The sequence below is a fragment of the Mustela lutreola genome, chromosome 4, assembly GCF_030435805.1.
Source record: "Mustela lutreola isolate mMusLut2 chromosome 4, mMusLut2.pri, whole genome shotgun sequence".
NCBI lineage: Eukaryota > Metazoa > Chordata > Mammalia > Carnivora > Mustelidae > Mustela > Mustela lutreola.
In genome coordinates this window covers 141,834,219-141,855,559 of record NC_081293.1, presented here as the reverse complement: position 1 = coordinate 141,855,559, position 21,341 = coordinate 141,834,219, and the positions used below count along the sequence as shown (strand labels likewise).

The 21,341-nt window shown below is 37.9% G+C and overlaps 1 protein-coding gene across 8 annotated transcripts in view; it reads left to right on the top strand.

Annotated features, from left to right (window-relative positions):
* Positions 1–21,341, top strand: part of ETV1 (ETS variant transcription factor 1) — a 243,576-nt gene that overhangs the window by 186,042 nt on the left and 36,193 nt on the right. For all 8 annotated transcript variants that reach the window (XM_059171254.1, XM_059171257.1, XM_059171256.1 and 5 more), the window contains 3 exons: positions 12,562–12,691; positions 15,345–15,533; positions 20,049–20,296. In XM_059171254.1, the coding sequence (XP_059027237.1) occupies positions 12,562–12,691; positions 15,345–15,533; positions 20,049–20,296 (567 nt within the window). The remainder of the gene's footprint in view (positions 1–12,561; positions 12,692–15,344; positions 15,534–20,048; positions 20,297–21,341) is intronic.

Here is a 21,341-nt window from a genome sequence, read left to right as displayed (position 1 = left end):
TGGAAGTTTATCTGTGAGCACACAGCTAATTACAGATGAGGTAGGAACTAGTGGATATTACAGTTGACTCTTGAACAACATAGGAGTTAGGAGTGCTGAGCCTGCTCACAGTGGAAAATTCCTGTATAACTTTGATTCCCTCCCCCCCTAACTTAACAACTAATAGTCTCCTTTGATTGGAAACCTTATGCTATTTGTCGATTAACACATATTTTCTTTTTTTTTTTTTTTAATAAAGGTTTATTTATTTGTCAGAGGGGGCAGGGAGGGACAGAGGGAAAAGCAAGCTCCCTGCTGAGCAAGGAGTCGGATGCTGTAGATGGAGTAATTGATTTCAGGACCCCAGGATCATGACCTGAGCCAAAGGCAGACATTTAACTGACTGAGGCACCCAGGCGTTCCAGCATATACTTTCTGTGTTTTAGGTACTATACACAATTTTCTTAAAGTTAGAGAGAAGGAAATATTATTAAGAAAATTATAAGTGAAAACACATTTATACTTCTGTATTGGTCAAAAAATCCACATATAAGTGAACCTGCACAGTTCAAACCCATGTTGTTCAAGGGTCAACTGTGTTTGGTTCCTAATCCAGTGCTCGTCCCACCAGGCCCGCCCTGTTTGCTTTTTCCTTCTCTTGGACAACCTCTTCCTCACAGATCTTCTCCGTATATAATTACTTTGCTCTTGGTGTGTAGTTGATGGGCACAAAAAACAGGATGACATGGAAGAAGTTGGGAAATAATAGTACGACGGCTGGAAGTCGTGTTCCGGCAACATCACTCTATTTCCTTGAGTCTTGCTTTATTCTCTGTGAAAAGAAGTGGTTGAACCAATAGTGGTAGTAACTAATGTTTACTGAGTATTTGCCATGTTCCACATACCGTTCTAAGTTCTCATATGTGTTACTCCGCGTAATTCTGACACAGACCCCAAGAGGGAGGTCTCATATTACATAGGGAGACTGAATCACATAAGCAATTACTCAGTTTACCAGAAGTCGTTCAGCATGTCCGGAACAAAGCCAAGCGTCAGGCTTCACACCCTTAGCCTCTCTGTTCTTTTGTTTCTGAATGATCTGTGTGCTCTCTTCTCCATGTTATGGGTTTGAGTGATGACAGCACTGATAGCTTACAGTATTGAGTACTTCCTGTTTTACTTTACAGTGTCTCATTTAATCATATCAGCAACTCCATGAGGCTGGTACTGTTAGTATCTCTTTTTTTTGTTTTGTTTTGTTTTTTAAATAAATGAAGTTAACTGGCTTGCCTCTTCTAGCTGGTAAGCAGCTGTGGAAAATTTGAAACCTGGCAGGTCTAAGTGTCTCTTAGCTCTGCCACTATGCCTTATTGCTGGAGAATGAGTACTTGAGTATTTAAGACACAGAGTAATGTGAGTTTTATGATATTTTTGTTGTTTAGAGGTGATGTGTGTGTGTGTGTGTGTGTGTGTGTGTAGGTAAGCGCATACATTAATGGTTTCTTACCTATGTGTTCTCTAAAAAGTAGGGGCCTGGCATGCCAAGGATATAAGGGAGAGTGAAGTGAATTTTGTGCAAGAGATAATGGGGTGCAGAGTGGTGGGTATGGTGGGTCCTGCAGCAAATAGGAAAAGGCAGATCCTGGCTAAAGGGGCAGCTGATCGTGGGCTCAGCTAAGTCCTGCCCTCCTTTTCAGGCTGGAAAGTGGACTTAGTGTTGCTGGATATTGTGTTTTTTTCCTAGAGAAGCTAGAAGTTTGGATTTTTAAATCAGAAAGATTTTGAAGGTGATTTTATAAGATCACAACAAGAAATTACTTGAAACCATTCCATGAGCCAAATGGAAACTTGGGCAACCACTGGTTTGGATCATCAGGACTGGTAGATAAATGACTTTCAGATGAGTAGGAGTTGGCCCTACATCTCCGTATCAGTGCTGTTTTTTGAAGAGAAGCAGCACAGCCCAAACTGGGAACAATTGTCCATTCTATTCTACCTATTCAGATGACATAATGGCACTTGCTAATATAAAGAAAGTTGAATTATTAAGTGTACTTTTAAGAAATGACTGTCTTGTGAGGCTGTAACATCATCAGAAGACTTTGCCTTGTAGATTATGAGGATTCCTGGTATCTGCCTTCAGCACCAGTTTTCAAGGCTGTGGACTCCTGATTCTGGATGGGGCTGTGGGGTGCAGCATCATCTCTCGGACTTTGTCGAAGTCCATCTCTTCTATTCAGAAGTACCCCTGGCGGATCCGTTCAGGAGTGTCTGCAGTAGAGTGTATAGTTGCTGAGACTGATAGGAGTTTGGTACTGGGAAAAAAAAAAATAGTCTGGGGGCGGCTGGGTGGCTCAGTTGGTTAAGCATCAGGTCATGAAGCTCAGGTCATGATCCCAGGGTCCTGGGATCAAGCCCCACATGGGGCTCCCTTCTCAGTAGGGAGCCTACTTCTCCCTTTCCCCTCTGTCCCCTGGCTCTTGCTCTCTCTCTGTCTCCCCATCTCAAATAAGTAAATAAAATCTTTAAATTAAAAAATAGAAGGAAACATAGTTTGGTACCTTCTGAGAAATGCATGCTTTCTCCAAGCTCAGTCCTGGTTTTCAACCTGCTCAGAAGTTTCCTTGCGGGTGCTACGTATTTACTTGCAGGAGCAAGGTAGGACATAGTCATAACTGTCTGCCTTCTAATAAATGTAGCTCCTCTGTAATCATTTTGCCCAACTGAGTTCTACTTGTGATTTCTTTTGTACCATAATTTCTGAGTATAAACCCTAGTTCAGTCCCTAAAACTGGATCATACCTAATGTCTATAATTCAGAAACTCTTAGATTCGTAACAAGGGTAAGAGTTTCCCTTATTTTGCCTTATTTTGTGATTACTACTAAGCCACATCTTATATATTGCCAGAATAACGTCAAAGGGCAAACTAGGTTTGGGATCTCGGCCAACTGGTAATATTCCTTTGAAACCGTTATATCATCTTTTTTTTTTTTTTGAGAAAAATTTTTAAAAGATTTTATTTATTTATTTGACAGAAAGAGATCACAAGTAGGCAGAGAGGTAGGCAGAGAGAGAGAGGAGGAAACAGGCTCCCCGCCGAGCAGAGACCCAGATGTGGGGCTCGATCCCAGGACCCTGGGATCATGACCTGAGCCGAAGGCAGAGGCTTTAACTCACTGAGCCACCCAGGTGCCCCTCTTTTTTCTTTTTCTTTCTTTCTTTCTTTTTTTTAAATAACTACCCCACTTAAGGAATATTATTTAAGAAAAAATAAATATCACCTTGCTGCGTGATGGTCTAAATTCCTGTCTTGGAAATATTATAGTTAATGTATTTCCAGAAGCTGCAAATAATGGAAAATCGTGAAAATTCGAATCAGGGTCTCTATCCTTAAATGTGTTTCAGTTTGCATTTTGATAGCAGTTTAGAAATGTTATCGCTTGTTTTGTCACGGACATAATTCACATCTTTCTTCAGGCACTGTAAACAAGAGAAATGGTTTAATGGCCCCATAAAGGCACTCTGCTGATATCTGAGATTAGGCCCTTTAGTAATGGATGTTGGTGCGTGTATGTGAGAGTGGTCTGTGTGCACAGTGGGGGCAGGGAGCCACTGGAAGAGGTAAATGTACTGGAAAAGATTCTTTGAGAGGCTCTGAGGCAGCAGAAGTGCCTTCTGTTTTTCTGTGTGTCTTGGAAGATGGATTTACAGAACATGTGACACTATTATCTTTATTTGTATACAGGCCTTCCCCTTTGCTTCTGGAATTTAACTGAGTACTAATTGAGGTCATTGCCATCCATTTATCACCTGAAATTAAAATGACATTAACTTAAAGTGACTGCTTTTCATCTAGTGAGTGTATTCCCAACTACATATATTTGTGTAAACTCCTGCATGCATTTTTCATGCCATGCTGGTATCTGGCCTTAAATAATCTAATTTATGTATACTGTTTATGTTTTTCCACTTTTACAGTGTTGTTATTGTGTTTGTTTTTATTTGCTGCTATGGCCAAGTGAAAGTGGGTTTTTTTTTGTTGTTGTTGTTGTTTTAAGCATTTTCGTGTCTATAAAATGATTTGTTTGGACTTTCTTAGTTATATTTTGTAGACGAGTGTAAAAAATTATATGTTATACATAACCAGGTCTATGTAAATGCCTTAAAATCCTTCAAAGAACATCAATTTGTGTTGTGTTGGAGGCTCAGAATCACATCATTTTCATCATCTTGTTCATGTAGACCCCTGTAAATTGGCTACCTTAGGCTGCACACTTGGTTTTGAGAGTCAGTATAAACAAAGGGTTATTAGTAAAGCAAACTCCATTGACCTTTGTTAACCAATTTACCTAAACCTTATCAGTAGCAAGTATCACTGTTCTACCCACTCACTTTGATGTTTTCCTCTCCTTTTTCATTATAGACCATAATCTCGCATGATCGAGAACAGGTGTCAGCAAACTTTTTTTTTTTCTATGAAGGGCCATACAGTAAATTTTTTTTAGAAGGTGCATTTATTTCTTAGAGAGAGAAAGAGAGAGAGAATGTGTGTGTATGTGTGTTCGTGTGCGCCCATGCAAGCGGTAGAGAGGCAGAGGAAGAAGGAGAATCCTGAAGCAGACTCCCCACTGAGCGAGGAGCCTGAAACAGAGCTCTATCCCAGGACCTTGGGATCCTGACCTGAGCCAAAATCAAGAGTCAGATGCCTAATCGACTGAGCTACGCATGTGCCCTGAGACAATAAACCTTTTAGGCTTCACAGGTCGTGGAGTCTCTGTCTCCATTATAAGTCCAAGTAGCCCTAGACGCCACCTTAGTCAAAGGGTGGGACAGTATTCCAATAAAACCTCATTTACCATGACCTGTGGGAAGCCAGATTGGACCCACATGCTGTTATTTGCCAGCCCCTGTTCTGGAACATCATAAAGTTAACTATTCTAAAGCAGACTTTTTGAGCAGATCAGAAATCTCAACACCAAAATCCGGAGACTCTCATAAAGGTGCCCTATTCCTAGGTTGTTTTTGTTAAAGAACTACAGATTTGAAAATGGTTTTTAAAAAGCTACAGATCTGATTCAAAGAGGTAGTTCTTTTTAGTAAAGAAGTATTTAAAAATGATGGGTTTCTCTCCCAGAGTAATTGTTTTGTACTCGCAGAAATCGGTCCTCTATTTCACTCTCATGATAAGGATTGCGAGGAAAAGCAGAGTGAAAGGTCAGAGTCAAGAAAACTTATTACTGTAATTATATTCACTGTCCACCTATGGAAGAGGACCCATCATTTGTGACATTTTGGTTATCAGACTCGATGGGGAAGCTTTAGATTCTGGATGGCAGCATTTTTCCTTAGTGGAATATGAATGGTGTGAACTTTTAAATGGTTTCGGTCACAGTAATAAATTGAAAGAAAGCAGCATGCCTAGGAGTAGGCATGAAATGCTCTGAGAAGTGTTTTGGATACAGGTGGCACAGATATATTATTAAGGTCATATATATAGAAACATGCATCTTCTACACTCATGAATGAATCAAACTTAAAGGAGACTGCCTAATACTGTCTAATATCTTTATGAGAGAAAACACTTTAAAAAATGAAATAAAGCTCTGATTCGGCTTCTTTGAGTTCTTGAAGGTTAAACTGTGTCTTTACTGTTCATCCTTACTCTATAGCTTTACATTCTGTCCCTCTCTCACCACCTGGGATAGTATCTGGGCTGTAGTAAATGAATTAATTAGTGAAAGAATGAATGGATAAACATCTGATAGGAGGTTATAATGGTGCTTCTACGTGAAGGAAACAGTAATTGTGTTTATTCAAAATAAGTTTGAGTGATGTGCTCAAGAGTTCAAGAGCTGTCACCAGAAGTCTACGGCTCTTTATTCTTAACCTGTTTTGAGTTAGTCCTAGGTCTTGGAATAGATATTAAGCTTAGCTTTTATATGCCTCTTGAAAAAAAATTTCTCAGAAGTGGGAGGTATAATAACGGTCCTTCTTGTCTTGACTGATGAGAATCAAATACAGTAGGTGAAGAGTCCTTGAAAACTGTAAATTTGAGGGTTTTTTAAAAAACGTCATGGCTAGTATTTTCTACTGTGATTCTAAATTCAACCACAGTTCAGTAAGTCACCACCTATAGTTAAGCGTCTTATCTTTCTTAAATGTATCAAAAGGCAACATCATCTTCACTCTAGAAATAGAAATAGAAATGCAATGTATAGATTAAATTGTTTATTTTCTGGACTAACATGAACCAGTCCATTAAAACAAACATGATCTGTTTTTAGTTTATGATATAAAAATGTTCCAATATCATGATTGTTTAGGAAATTATTCTCATATGAGTAAATTTTTAAATTCATTACCTTCATCCATATTTTAAGGTGTTCAAATGTACTTTGAACCAAAGACATGGTTATATATCAGTATTGTTGTACTCTGGAAAGGTGGAGGGCATTTCTGTGCTCCAGTAAAATGAGGACCAGATTTTGCCTCTGTTCTAGAATGTAGACAGGGAGAAAGGGAGAAAAAAAATAAATAAAGGAAAGCAAAACGATGCCTCGAAGTTCATGATTCTAAAATGAAAACAATTATTAATTTAACTGATACCTTATGATGAATACCATAACCCCAAGTAAACTTTTAAATTAAGAAGTGGTTAAGTTTATTTTGGAAGTGCACTTTTAAAAGTCCTGGCATTTTGGAGCTCTTAAATTTAACCATTAGGAGAACTCAGTCATCATTAGTCAGCCTTAAGATGTGGTTTTAAAGGTCAAGCCTCCATCAAAGAAAAAATGCAAGATGCGGCTCTTGCGTATTCTTTCTGCTTCTCCTCTTAAAGATCGGGTTGTCCAGAGGAGCTGGGGGTCATAGAAATTTGCATGGAAACACATCTGAGGAATGCCTGCGGAAGACTGTAGATTTCGTAGATACATTTTCTGAACTGCCTGAAGTCAGTGATAAAGATATAAAGGAATATTATTTGCACTGTCACTTCTCTGTAAATGCAATGAAGGAGTTAACTCACTGGATTGGACAAACTGGTAGAAGTAAAGGTTCACTTTAATTAAAACTACCAACAACGCAGACGCACGTCGTTCTCTGTTTCAGACGCAGCAAGGACCGTACAGTAAGCGAAATGAAATGTACCTAGCAGCCTCGGCAGCAGGCTGGAGCCGTGTTCAGTGAAAGTAATTTAATTAGTGTTGATCATGACTCCAGATGATGGTGATTTGATAAGGAATAATTTAGTACTTAACAGCCTTTTACATGCACCAACTCCATGTGGGAAGGTAAAGCAAATTGCACAAAATGAATGTGCTGCTTTCACTTGTGCCTGTGCCAGTGAGCTGGAAAACTGCCTGTTAGCAGACGCTCAGCCTCCCAGCGCAGTGAAGAAATACCCAGCCTGTTCCCGGCTCAGCCCGCTCTGGTGGGAGTCTCTGCACTACCCTTATTTCAGAATAAATAAGAGAAGTCCGTTTTGGGATAGAGAATCTCTAGGAAGCAGGAGAATGAAAAGGGGGGAAATAAAGTTGCATGTGGTTCTTGTGCAAAATGTTGGAGATCTTCAGGTTGGCTTCCTTTTTCCCCCCACAGCAATTAAAAATTTCAAGCCAACTCAAATTCACTGGATTACTTATTTGTCTTACAATTAGGAAAAAAAAAAATCACAGTTCCAAGCACCCGTGATGATTAAGAGGCCCACACACGTTGTATGTGTTAGAGACACATTAATGTTGTGGAGTTATGTTAGTAGGGGAGCCTGAAACTTCTGGATTTGGAGAACCTAGGAAAATCCTCAAGTGTGGGCATGTACTGAATAGAAAGGCATTGTTAGATCTTTTTAATATATATATTTTTAAGTCTTTGCAAGTATTGGGTCTATTTAGGTTCAGCACACAAGGAATCGAGGTATGGGTAATCATCTCAGTGGATTTTGAAATGAGCCCAGTTATGAGAATCACCTAGAAATTTTTGTAAAGGCAGAATCCTGATCTATATCCCAACCTTAGTGACTTGTCATTTCTGCAAGTGGTGTGTAAGTTTGCTTAGGGCTGCCATAACAAGCTGAGTGGCTTAAAAAACAGACATTTGCTATCTCACAGTTCTAGAGGCTTGAGGTGTAGATGAGGGTATTGGTAGTTTGGAGTGCTCTGAGAGAGAAGCCCTTCCACGGATCTCTCTGGGCTTCTGGTGGTTTGCTGGCAGTCTTTGGCATTCCTTGGCTCTTAGAAGCATCGCGTCATCTCCGCCTTCACTTTCATGTGGTGGTGGTCTGTGTAAGGGTCGCTCTATCCTAATGCCTTTTTATAAGGACATGAGTCATACTGGATTAGATTCCACCCGAACTGACCTCATCTTAACTAATCTTCTCAAGAAGGTTACATACTAAGATGTGCCAGGGTTAGGACTTCACCATGAATTTTGGAGGGGGCATAAGTCAAACTCTAATGTCTGGGGTCTGGAAATCCCTGTTTTTTCCCCCAGAGTACTTGGTTAAATTTGAGGATGGGTCAGATTTGAGCTTGCTAAAGTTTAGAGTTCAACTTGGCCTCCGATAGCATTGTGGGAATCCTTACATCCGTTCATCTGAAGTCAAGTTAGGGAACTCATGGAGCCACTCTGAGAGCAGGAGCGCTCCAGACAGTGTCCCCACTATGATAGGTCGTGCCCTTTCTTCTAAGTTGGTGTCAGTAGACATTGTGATAGGAGGCTATCGTTTGGCTAGCAACCATTCGTGATGGCACTCTAGACTTGTCATTCCTCCCCTGACTCATCTGGAATCATTTATCCTGTGAAATCAAAACTGAAACACACTTCCAAGGACCCATTCTCAGATGTCCCTGCTGGAACAGGAAGCCAGTTGTATTAAAATATTCTAAGGTGTGTAGCATTGCTTGGTGCCCTTCCTATTTTTAACCTTTTAGTTGAGATATGCATTCTTTATAATGTAAAATTGTAACTGCACAATTTGGTGAATGTTACATATGTATACATAGTAGTACCACTTAAACAAGGTATAAACTATTCCCAGTACTGTAGCAGATTGCTGGTGCCCTTTCTCAGTAATTAAAACTCCCATTCACTGTCACTCAGTTTGGTCTATTCTTGAAATTCAAATGCTACATACTCTTTTGTGCTTGACTTCTTTTACTCAACTTCACATCTGTATGTTTCTTTGTGTGTCAGTGATTTGTTCTTTGTTATTCCTGCATAGTATTTCTTTGTGTGAAAATGCCGTGAGTTATTTACCCATTTTCCTGCTAATGAACATTTGACTTTTTCCAGTTTTTACTATTTTGAAGAAAGCTGCTATGAACATTCTTAGACATGTCTTTTGGTGAACATATGCAGTCCCTTCTCTTGGACATATCCCTAAGAGTGAAATTACTGGATCATGGAATCCATTTATGTTGCTGCCGTAGTGGATCTTGCCAAAAAGTTTGCCAAGGTGTTGATAATCAATTTATATTCTCAGCAGCATATGTAAAAGTTCCTGTTGACTCTAGGTCTTCCTCAAAGCTTGGTAATGTCAGCCTTTTGCAGCTAAGCCATTCTAGTGTCTGTGTGAGTGTGTGTGTGTGTGTGTGTGTGTGTGTGTGTGACAATTATGTGATTTTATTTGCATTTTCCTGAGAAGTAAAGTACCTTTTTAGATAGGCGTTTTTTGTTCATTTGTTTGTTTTACCATTTGTACGTCTTCTGTTAAGAACTGTCTGTTCAGGGCTTTTGCCCATTTTAATTGGATTTTTTTTGTCTTATTAATTTGTAATGATGCTCATTATGCTGAATGTGAGCTTTTTGTCAGATTTTTCTATACAAAACATTTTGGAGTCTGAGGCTTATGTTGCAGTCCTTTAATAGTGTTTTTGATGAAGAGGAGTTCTGAATTTTAATGAAGCATACTTTGTAGGTTATTCTCTCTTATGGTTAGTGCTTTTAGAGTCCTGTTCATTAACCCTATTCTCCCTCATGGTCCCAGAGACTTTTAAAATATACTGCTATTGGATATAGTAGTCTCTGATAAATCTGGTATTTTGATAAAGGTGATAAACTTTTTATCATACTACAAATTTATTCATTCCTCAGGTCTCATTTATTTTTATTCATGTGTGTTAGATCCGATTTCTCAGGTATAATGATTTGGTGCTACCCTGAATGACAAATGGAATTCCCGGTATGTTGCTACTGCTCGCTCTTTCTTTCTTTCTTTCTTTCTTTCTTTCTTTTTTTTTTTTTTTTTTAATATTTTATTTATTTATTTGACAGAGATCACAAGGAGGCGGAGAGGCAGGCAGAGAGAGAGAGAGGAGGAAGCAGACTCGCCACATAGCAGAGAGCCCGATACGGGGCTCCATCCCAGTACTCTGGGATCATGACCTGAGCCGAAGGCAGAGGCTTTAAACCACTGAGCCACCCAGGCGCCCCGCTACTGCTTTTTCTTAGGAAAGTGTATTACCCACTATGTAATCCAAAGTGCTAAACTTGGGCATTCACATTTTACTGTATATGTTCAAAGTAGTAGTAAGTAGTTGAAAACTATTGGTTAAGAAAGCAACACATGTGTGGTCACTGATTTCATCACACATGTCTATCATTCTAAGAAGTAGCACACACATTCATACACAGAATTTTCTTATGGTACTTTTAATCTTTTGTGGATTTTTTTTCACATTTTAAAAAGTTTTATTGTGCAGATTTGGGACTTAGTCAAAAGGAAAGAGAATGAACTCTGACCTACCCATCAGTCAGCATTTAACACTTATCAATATTTTTCTAATTTGATTTCTCTCTCATACATTACTGTTTCTAAAGAAAAATTCTAAAGAAAATCCCGGGTATCTTAGTATTTCCGTAAATACTTTATGAATCTTTAACTTTAAATCTTTTTTGTGTATAATTGCCATTCCATTATCACATCCAACAAAATGAACAGTAATTTCTTCAATATCTAGTATCTAGTCCATATTTAGTAGTCTTGTCACCAAGTTGTCTTTTTATAGTTGTTGTTTTTTCAAACTAGAATCCTAACAAGTCCTCATGTTTTTAAATCTCTTCTGTCTGAGTGGTTAATAAATTATAACTTTCTGACCTGGTGTAAAGTTAATGAAGTGAGTACCCTTGACATATGAAAACACATGTAATTTCTCCTTTGTTTCTTGTCTTCTACTCTCTACTTTAGGCATGTCAAACTCAAGTATACAAAAAAATACTTTGAAATAGACCACCCAGTGGAATTATTTTACTACTATTTGTGAAGTTTTTCTTAGACAACTAATTTAGGTGAAATTCATTTATTTCTTTGGTAAATGTGTATTCTACAATGTTTCAGATGGCTCTTGAGTACCATAGAACATTTCTGTCTAAATTATGTACATATCCAAACAAATAGCATATATTTGCCCATAGCTTATAACTCTTGATATCAAATTATTATGTTAAATTATATATCATGTTCAAACTAGTAAGGTTTATAATGCTGTCATGTCACAATCAAGATTGAGTGGCACCATAAATTATGAAGTTTCTCTTGTCATATCTTCCTTTATAGAAAACAGAAAGAATTTTTGTGTTTTAATTCGTTCTTATAGGAGTTAGAATAAATTTCCACAATGTGTGTTCTCCTAGTGTTTATTCCTTGATTAATCATTATTCTGCATATTGTACATGAAAATAAAATCCATTTTCATGTGTACTTTATCTTTTTTACTAATTTTCCATTTATACTAAAACTTCTAATAGAATCTCTAATAGGAAAAAGAATAAAAACATACATAGTGTTATTTTTTATTGGCTTTAAAGCTGTTTATTCCCAAACATGCATATTTCCTCTAGCCTTCGTATTTTACACAGTGTTTATTTACAGTAAGCATTAATAATATAAGTATAACCATTAAGTCACATGAAAAAGGATAAAACATCATTTGACATAGAAAAATTGTTTTATGGTGGATTACATTTGACAAGTAATTTTCACATACTTCTCACATTGTATATTATAATTCTGGTAAGTAGATAGGCAAGTACATTTACCTTTATTTTATAAATGAACATTGGCCTCAAAGATGTTGAGTTTTTGTCCAAATTATCATCAGTTACCACTGGACCTGCATTTGGATTTTCTTTCTTACAGTGCAGTTGTTATTCCGTAAAACAATTATTATTCATGGGCTTGAGATATTTTCCTTTCAGTAATGCTGAAAATTATGTTCCAGTCCTCACTTAATTCGTGGGTAATCAGTTGAGCCTTTTCTTCTTTATCACTGGAAATTTTTTTGAAATGTTTTTTAAACTTTCTGAAAACTGAGGTTCTAGTATTGTTAATATTAGTTAAACAAATTATAAGTGACTCCCTTTAAGTAATGAGCATTCAAGCACACGTTTTTGTTAAGCAGCGAAAGCAGAAAGAGAATATATATAAAGGGATTCTCTAGAGTCTTTTCTTCTGTGAAATTCATTAAATGTGATTTTTCTTTTTCACTATGAAACGGTGGTGACATTTTAACTAAGAGAATTCGAACAGGCTACTTAATTCCTAACAACGTTTCATTTGTGTGGATATTTTTGTCTTGTTTTCTAGTGGCTTTTCATGGCCTACCACTGAAAATCAAGAAGGAACCCCACAGTCCATGTTCAGAACTCGGCTCTGCCTGCAGTCAGGAGCAGCCCTTTAAATTCAGCTATGGAGAGAAGTGCCTGTATAATGTCAGGTAAATCCATCAGGTGTACAGAGAGGGCGGTGCTTCTTACTAATACAGAAAATCCAGAATAATATCAATTCCCATGTTCTATTTCATATGAGTTACACCTTCAGGACCTAACAAGCTAATTAGCTAATGTGTTTCCCAAACTCTGAAGAACCGCACACCATCCGATCAGACACTTTTAGGATCATTTGAAAGCAATAATTTTCTTCCAAATTGTTAGTTGCTCTTCTACTATAGTGATGCACCCTGGGTTTGAAAAGAGGGTCTTACTTGGCATGAACAGCTATTGAAAGTTCTTGTTAGAATAAATGCATTACGCACTTTAGACAGAATCTGTAGGAAAAAAATGAAACATTTGGCAGGTCTGAGCAGTACATTAGTTATCTGACAGGCTTTGCAGATGATCTATAAGTTGTGTTCATGGAGAATTGCAATCAAGTTAGAATTTTATAAGGCTTAGTACAAGCCATTATCTATTAAAAAGCCAGTTGTTCCTTTTGATGATAATAAAGGGTGGAGCAATAAAATTACTTTGTTCATTTGTTAGAAGATTTGATAACATATATGTTCATTAAAAACCCTTCGCAGTAAATTGCGTTCTGTTACTTTTCATACTGGCCCTCTAATTGCAGGAGGAGAAGTTGGCTCTGTATATTGGGTATCATTATTCTCAATTACAGTAAAAAATTAGTTCTTAAAAGGAGCTCGTTTGGAAACTTAGGAACATGATTACAAATATTTGCAGTTTTAGAAGTTCTGTAGATTGAAGTTCGTAATACATTATGATCCAAAGGAGTGTTCTATTTTCTCATATATTTACAGCATGTAGTGTTATATCCAAGATGTACAAGATTCAAGAGATTTAGATTTGTGCAATCCCATGGCAGCTGACCAGCGTTGGGATATATTCTATTGCTATTTGTTGTTGCAGACTTGTCTTCTATGTCTACTTTTCTAGGAGGATCACCACAGCCTGATAGAATGAGCCAGCTCACTTGAAACTACAAAGCTTTTATTTAAAAAGATCTCTTGTAGAAGCCATTAAAGCATACTGAGTTCAGTTAAAATCATATTGATCAATCTAAGTTTTATTTGTTGTGTTTTTAATTTTTGCATTTTTCTCTCTAAGTACTGTGTATTCACGGACTAATTATTTAACATACTGAAAAATTTCAAGTTAATGAACAGATAGATAAGGGCTTGTCATTGCATCTAGCATGGATCAGAAGTGTGACTGTGAAATTGCTCCTGCTTTGTATGACTTATCTGGCATTCATAAATTAATAGTAGATGAATCACCTGAATAGTTTAAGATCCTTTTGGGGACCAGTAATTTTTACAGTGGTATATGGATTAAATCCTGATACTTCCATTTCTATATGAACAATGTAACTCAATACAGTATTTCATGGAGGGAAAAAAAAAAGTAGTGTCCTAGGACAGAAGACAATGTCATTTTTTTCTTTTTACATGGGAATAAGACAGGCAGATTATTTTGTAGAAGTGTTTTCTCATTCAGAAATATTGGTAGAGGAAATAGGTAGAACCAAACATCATATGAGTACTCTTGACTTTACTTTGAAGCCAATGGTTGACTTAACCCAGCACGCACTCCCACAGTTCTGTGAAGTATTTTTGTGCTTGGATGTGATTCTGTGGTATAGATGTAGCAGCTGAATTAATTATTTTATAAGTTAATCCAAAAAGAATGTTAATTTTTAAAAAGGAAAAACTATGTATTGATAATTGCTTTTTATTTTAAAAGAAAATGTGTTATTTTAACCTAGGAATACCTTTCTTATTCGGAAATTTAAGTAAAATTTATTCCCAGGAAAACATTTTTTAGATTGTAAAAATTAGTTAACTCATATCCCCAGGAGAAAATGCAGCAAAGGAAATCAACTTAAATCCATAGTGTATATAAAAACAAACTTACTCATTTTATTCCTTGGTAATTGTGTTTAGAAATTAGACAATGACAATAGGATTTTCTTTTTAAGAACCTCATTTTGTACCTATTCTTATAATCCAAGAAAATTTAACTCTATCAGAAGCATTTTAATTGGCCCCATTACTCTTTATTATCTCATGTGAGGAAGTTAATGCCAGGCATCATTTATTTTATATAAAAAAATGAAAATAAGGCAAAAGTATGGCCTCCTTAAAAATTATATCACAAATAAAGGCAAGCCAGGAATGGTCTCTTTCTTATGAATTTCAGGTTAATGTTTTGTTCTAAAATCTTATGTGATATGGAGCGATGATCATATCAGAAATATTTAATGATTTAGAAAAGATGTATCCAACTTGCTCAAGGAGACATATCAAAAATGGATACATCAATAATTATTTCCATAGTTCCACTGCTCTCATAGACAGTGATTTTCTGTATGCTAAGTTGTTTGTATAGGTATTAAAACACCTGATTTTTAATTAATGCTGATACAGAGTTATATATTAATTATCCTCTTTTCTTTGTAAGTGGTGGGTGATTCTGAAGATCATGTTTTAGGATTATAAAAATCCAATACATTGAAAATTCTCACTTCCTTATGACTTGAGCTTAGAATATTTTTTGCTTTTCTTGGGTTGGAAGAAAAATTGTTTCATCGTTCCAAAGAAACAGATGTTCTCTTCTCTTTTGTTCCTCGGGTAGTGCCTATGATCAGAAGCCACAAGTGGGAATGAGGCCCTCCAACCCCCCAACACCGTCCAGCACCCCAGTGTCCCCACTACACCATGCATCTCCAAACTCCACTCACACTCCGAAGCCAGACCGCGCCTTCCCAGCTCACCTCCCTCCTTCGCAGCCCATACAAGATAGCAGCTACCCCATGGACCACAGGTAAACTGCAAATACTGTGTTTTTTGTTTTTTTGTTTTTTTTTAAATGTTTTTAGCATCTTGGAAGAAATGTCTATTACTCATTCCTAAGACCTGTGGTAGATTTAAGGTGAGCATTTTAATTTTGTACATCTTTGCAAAATATTTTTAGAAAGAGCTTGCCCTATCTGTATTTACAAGTAATTTGTGGAGAAGGTCATTTATAAACATTTAAATTGGTTGCTAAAGTGGAAACTTAATCTATATACCGACATTTGAACATTTCCCTTTCGCTTTGCCTGAATTAAATTGCCTCACTTAAACTTTAAATCAGATCATCCCATTTTTATGAGCATATGTGTGTACTTGTTCTATAAAGTTAGGAGACTAATTTTAGTAGGTGGCTTATGGAATTAGGTTCTTTACCTTAGATTGAATGGTTTAGCTGTACATAGTTTTGCAGAATAGAAGTTATTTGATTAAAACTATTTTTCCATCCTTTCCAAGTGATGAATATTTAATGTCAGTGGATACATGACCCTGGACACTGAGAATATAAAGTTAAGAGTCAGAGGCTGAATTTTTATTACATAGAAGGAAGACAAGAGCCAGAATGCGGAGCTAGGGAGTATGCTTTACAATATTTAAGTAAAATATTGGAGTTCCTTTGGCACTTTTAATAATACAGCTTAAAACACAGGTGGAAGGTATATGGCATCCTTCCTTTCCCTCGTGCCTTGCAAGTATATGGAGCCAGTGGTGTGCGGGGAAATGTTTAATAATGGGCTCTATGGGAGAAAAGCCAGAAGACGTCATCTGTGGCATTTGATACGTCTATGATGTAAATACTGACTCTGGGCGGTGGTTGGGAGGGCTCTGAAGGTGGAGTCAGAAAGAGATGTGTAGTAGCACACCTTTATTTAATATTTCTATCAAATAGATAAAACGGATGTAAGCTCTAGAACATAATTAGTAGTAACAGGTAGTAAAATAATTTGCAAGGGATGAGTTTTTTTGTTTTTTTTTTCCCCCCTCAAGGGATGAGTCTTAAGCATGTATGGCCTTTGTTTTTAATATAATATTTAGAAAGTTATAAATTGATGTCATTTCATTCTTAATCATCCCATGTTTAACATTAGGGGTTTCACCGTATTTCTGAAAATTTAACAAATAAGCCAGTGCAAACTGGCTCTGAACACACCATTATAAAAATAACTCAGCCAAAGGAATCCTCTGGATCAGCAGAGGAAACCAGAAGATGTGTCACTGGCAACTTTCTGAAAATACGGGAAGACTCAGATCTGCTTTTTATGGGTTATTTAATGTGATTCAATCTCAAATTCAGTGAAATCTCTTTGGGTATGATGGATGAGATTACAGCGTTCTTTACAATGTGAAACTAAGCCGCATCTTCGCTACCTTTGTTTCCATCACTGAGTCCTTTTGTGCTTTGGTTATGAAATGCCTCCTGTGATCTTTCCCTCCTCATTCCAAGGACTGGAGACCTCGTCAGAGTGTGATGGTATGTGCATCTGTGTAAACAGTTTTGTAAATACAGATGAAAGAGATCTTATTGCAGGGTGGGCCCTTAAACAGACGCACATTGTGCCGGACTGAAAGGGAGGAAGAGCACAAGCAAGAAAGGCAAGTTTTATGTTGCCCGCTTGCGGGGACTTCCGCGGGTGCCCAGCGCATGAGGCTCGCCCCCTTGCAGCGAGTGCCAGCATCACGGTGTGGTCGTCGGCCCATCGTGTGGCGCAGTGACATCTTCGGGAAGGTGACTGCTGAACAAGCACAATGCCTGGGTTTAGGTGACCTAACGTGAAAGGCTCTAGCCAAATCCATTTTAGTTTCTCTACTTGAAGTCAAATATTGGAGACTGAGAACAGCCGGCCCGGAACTATAAGAGGGAAGGTCGGGGTCTTTTCCCGCTGCCCCCCACTGAGTTTTGAGGACAGTACCAGCTGGCCAATCCCGGGAAAATCTCTGAAGCCGTATGTTTCTGAGGAGGATTTCTTGGAGGGTTCCAGCCAACAAATGACAGTCCTTCGGTTATAAATGGCAAATTTGCTCTGGGAACAGATCCTTTCTCCAAATAGCCCCCTCCAGCCCGGGCACCCCGCCTCACTCTGGGAATGCTTTATGGCCAACTGGGCTGCACCCTGCTTCCTTTCCTCAGGCTCATTCTGTTCCTTGGGCCAGCCCTTTGGCACTTGTTCCTGAACCTACTGTGCAGAAGCCCTGTCTCTCTCTCTCAGCGTTTCCCGCCACTTATGCACTGTTTTTCTGTATCCAAGAATCATCAGCGTGCTCTCCTTATGCATTAACTCTCTTCGCAAAGCCCCTTGAGTCACTTTACCTTTATCGTCGCCCAGGGCCTCCTAAGAACAGCAAGAGACACTTGTAGCTTCCTAGGAAGCCTGCGTGTTGAATATATATGTGGTCCTCAGCAGGTACCAACTAGAATGGGGTCGACTCGTAGAAACAAATGGCTTGATTCCTTACAAAGCTTTTAGTATAAGTATTATTAACTTCCTTTTAAGACTTTAACAAGTGAGCTGGTTACTTATTTTAACTTCAAGTTACAATTTTCTGATTTACTCCTTGACAGTTCTTAATGATAATTTCTGTTTCTTTTTTTGGCTAATGAAATAAGCAAGAGAAGGGAAGTGAATGCAGTTCCAGTCAACCTGTTTTGCAATATCCGAATTTCCAAGTTTATTTTCTGCAGGTGTAGGTGGAATTTCAGTGCTTTTCTGTGACAGCCAGTAAACTTAGAGTTAAATCATGGGATGGAGAGGAAGGAGTGTTTGTGGAAATGCTAAAGCGATTGCTTTATCATTCTTTAGCTTTTACCTTGTTTTCGTTTTGTATTATTACAATTAAATGTTAACTTTCCAAATTAAAGTCTCAGGAATGCTTTTAGTGTTGGCGGGTTGGTTAATAGGTCTATATTTGGTCATAGAAATGTTAGGTAGTTTATTTTTAAGCACTCTTGGGGTGTTTTAGAGTACTTTTAAATCTTTAATTAATCCACATCTTTGTGGTGGGTCAATGATATTATAGATGAGAAACACAGAACTGAATGATTATGTGATTAGCCAATCATTTCACAGCATAACCAAGACGGAAGGAAGATAGGGACTCACTGTCAGCCTTCTATAGAGGGCTCAGAACTCCCTCAGGACCCCGCAGCACAATCTGTCCCAAATCTATTCAGCACATACTTCTCTCCATCTGTATATTTGACAATATATATTTTTTTATTTTTAAATTTTTAAATTTTTAAAATTTTATTATGTTGTGTCCCGACATCATTAGTTTTGGATATAGTGTTCCATGATTCTTTGTTTGTGTGTAACACCCAGTGCTCCATGCAATACACTTATTTTTACCATTCTGGTATTTTGTTTGAAGCTATCAGAAGCGTATGTGTTCATGCTGCTGTTTGACAGCAAAGAGGTGGTCTTTAAAAACCAGCTCAGATTTTAGCCTCTATGATATTTTCCTGCTTTATTTCTCAGTGTTCTTTAGAACACTGTTGAAGATTTTAAGAGTCCTGCCCATTTGAGACGAGGGTCATTCCTCTTGCTTCCTCAGTAATTGATTGGTAAGGGAAGGAAAACCAGTTAAGTAGGTTGATTTTTTGGTATGTTTGTTGATTAGTTTGGTAGCAGTTAAGAGATAGAGGATGTACTTTGGAATCAGATTCTGGTTTTCCTGGTATGTATTTTTTGTTATATAAATACTAGAGACCCTCTTAATATAGAAATTTGGTAGATGATCCAGTTTGTTTATAATTGGGCATTTTAGCTGTCAGTGGGTTTGTTTCCTCAAAATAATACTCTCCTGTTCCTACCCAAAGCACACCTTTAATTCACTGTGATGTTCCAAAATGGTGCTGCAAGGGACAGATTATCAAGGAACACAAGTCATATTGTGATAAAAAAAATACGGTGTTAGGGTGCCTGGCTCAGTGGGTTAAAGCCTCTGCCTTCCGCTCAGGTCATGATCTCAGGGTTCTGGGATTGAGCCCTGCATTGGGCTCTCTGCTCAGCAGGGAGCCTGCTTCCTCCTCTCTCTCTGCCTGCTTCTCTGCCTACTTGTGATCTCTGTCAAATAAACAAATAAAATCTTAAAAAAACAAAAAAACACAATGTTATTGACCTAGGAAGGAGAAATCCAGTCCTTATTAAAAATTTGCCCTTCGGGGCACCTGGGTGGCTCAGTTGGTTAAGCATCTGCCTTTGGCTTGGGTCATGATCCTGGAGTCCTGGGATGGAGCCCGAATCAGGCTCTTTGCTCAGCAGGATCTGCTTCCCCCTCTGCCTCTTCCCCTGCTCATTATCTCTCTCTCCCTCTCTTGTTCTTCCCTACCCCCAAGAAAAATAAATAAATAAATAATCTTTTAAAAAAATATTTGCACTTCGGGTCAGTTGGTATCATGCCCATTAACAAAGCAGTTGAAACTGTAGCAATATTTTAAGGAGTGTTCCTCGTTACCCTTTTATTTAAAACATGCTCTCTTATTTCCCAGGTTTCGCCGCCAGCTATCTGAACCCTGTAATTCTTTTCCTCCTTTGCCGACAATGCCAAGGGAAGGACGTCCTATGTACCAACGGCAGATGTCTGAGCCAAACATCCCCTTCCCACCTCAAGGCTTTAAGCAGGAGTACCACGACCCGGTGTACGAACACAACACCATGGTTGGTGGTGCAGCCAGCCAAAGCTTCCCTCCTCCTCTGATGATTAAACAGGAACCCAGAGACTTTGCATACGATTCAGGTGGGCCCATACTTTACGTTACATTTAAGACATTTTTTTGCTGGTCTGTCACTCTGATTGGTGTTGGCGTCAGATTGGGTAGCTCATGACCATTTGGTGTGGCATCTCTCTGATTTTATCCCTTCTTTGAGTCTTTCTACATGAAGTTGGACTATCAAACCATTTCTTAGTCCAAGAGAGTAACATTGTAACTCTTTTCTTCATTCTGGCTTTTTTTCCAGTTCGCTACTAGAGCAATAATAATAGCAGTACTTCCAGAAAGTAATATATTCTTTTGTATTGGCTCATTCATTGCTTATAACTGTTTGCTATTTTCCTTTACTGATGGCAGTAAAGGTGGTCCAAAAGCAAGGATTCTTACATATTAGAAGAAGAAGAGCAAAAATACAATATCTGGGTTTCAAAATGGTTTATTCATAGAGCTTAGCTTTGGTCTCACTGTACCAGAAAGACCCCACATCATATCAAGATGGAGAAAGGGGGTCTTCTGAAAGGAAGGAAATGTAAATTGGTTACAAATATTATCACCAACTTTGGTCAGGCTTGAGAAGAATTATTTAATTCATCTCATTTTCACCCATTATAATCGCAACATCAGGATGTCTGCTTTTCAGACCTCTCAGGAATTTTGAAAGAAAGTATGAAATAAAAGCTAATATTTAAATGAAGGGCACCATGTTCTTACAGAACATTATTAACATTATTATAACTGGTGAAAAGATGGTTGTGGACTTGGAAATACTTGAAAACAATGTAATTTCCTCTTGTTGAGATGCAACGTTATGGTTGTTCTTTGTGAGGAACTGTTGCTTCTCTAGGAATAACTGCTGAGTTTTTCTATCTGTTCTACCTGAGGAAAGAAAATTGTCTCTCATTTGTGCTCTTAACTTGCATAAAGTCACCTGTTTTGTTAAAAATTTCTCTTGAAGTTCAGCAAAAGGGGAACCCTATAGCTCAGAGTCTCCCTTTGGCCATCCTTCTTCTTTGGGCAAGAGGTTCAAAGGATTGTCCAAGAAATTGCCTACTCAGAGGTCATGCCTCCACC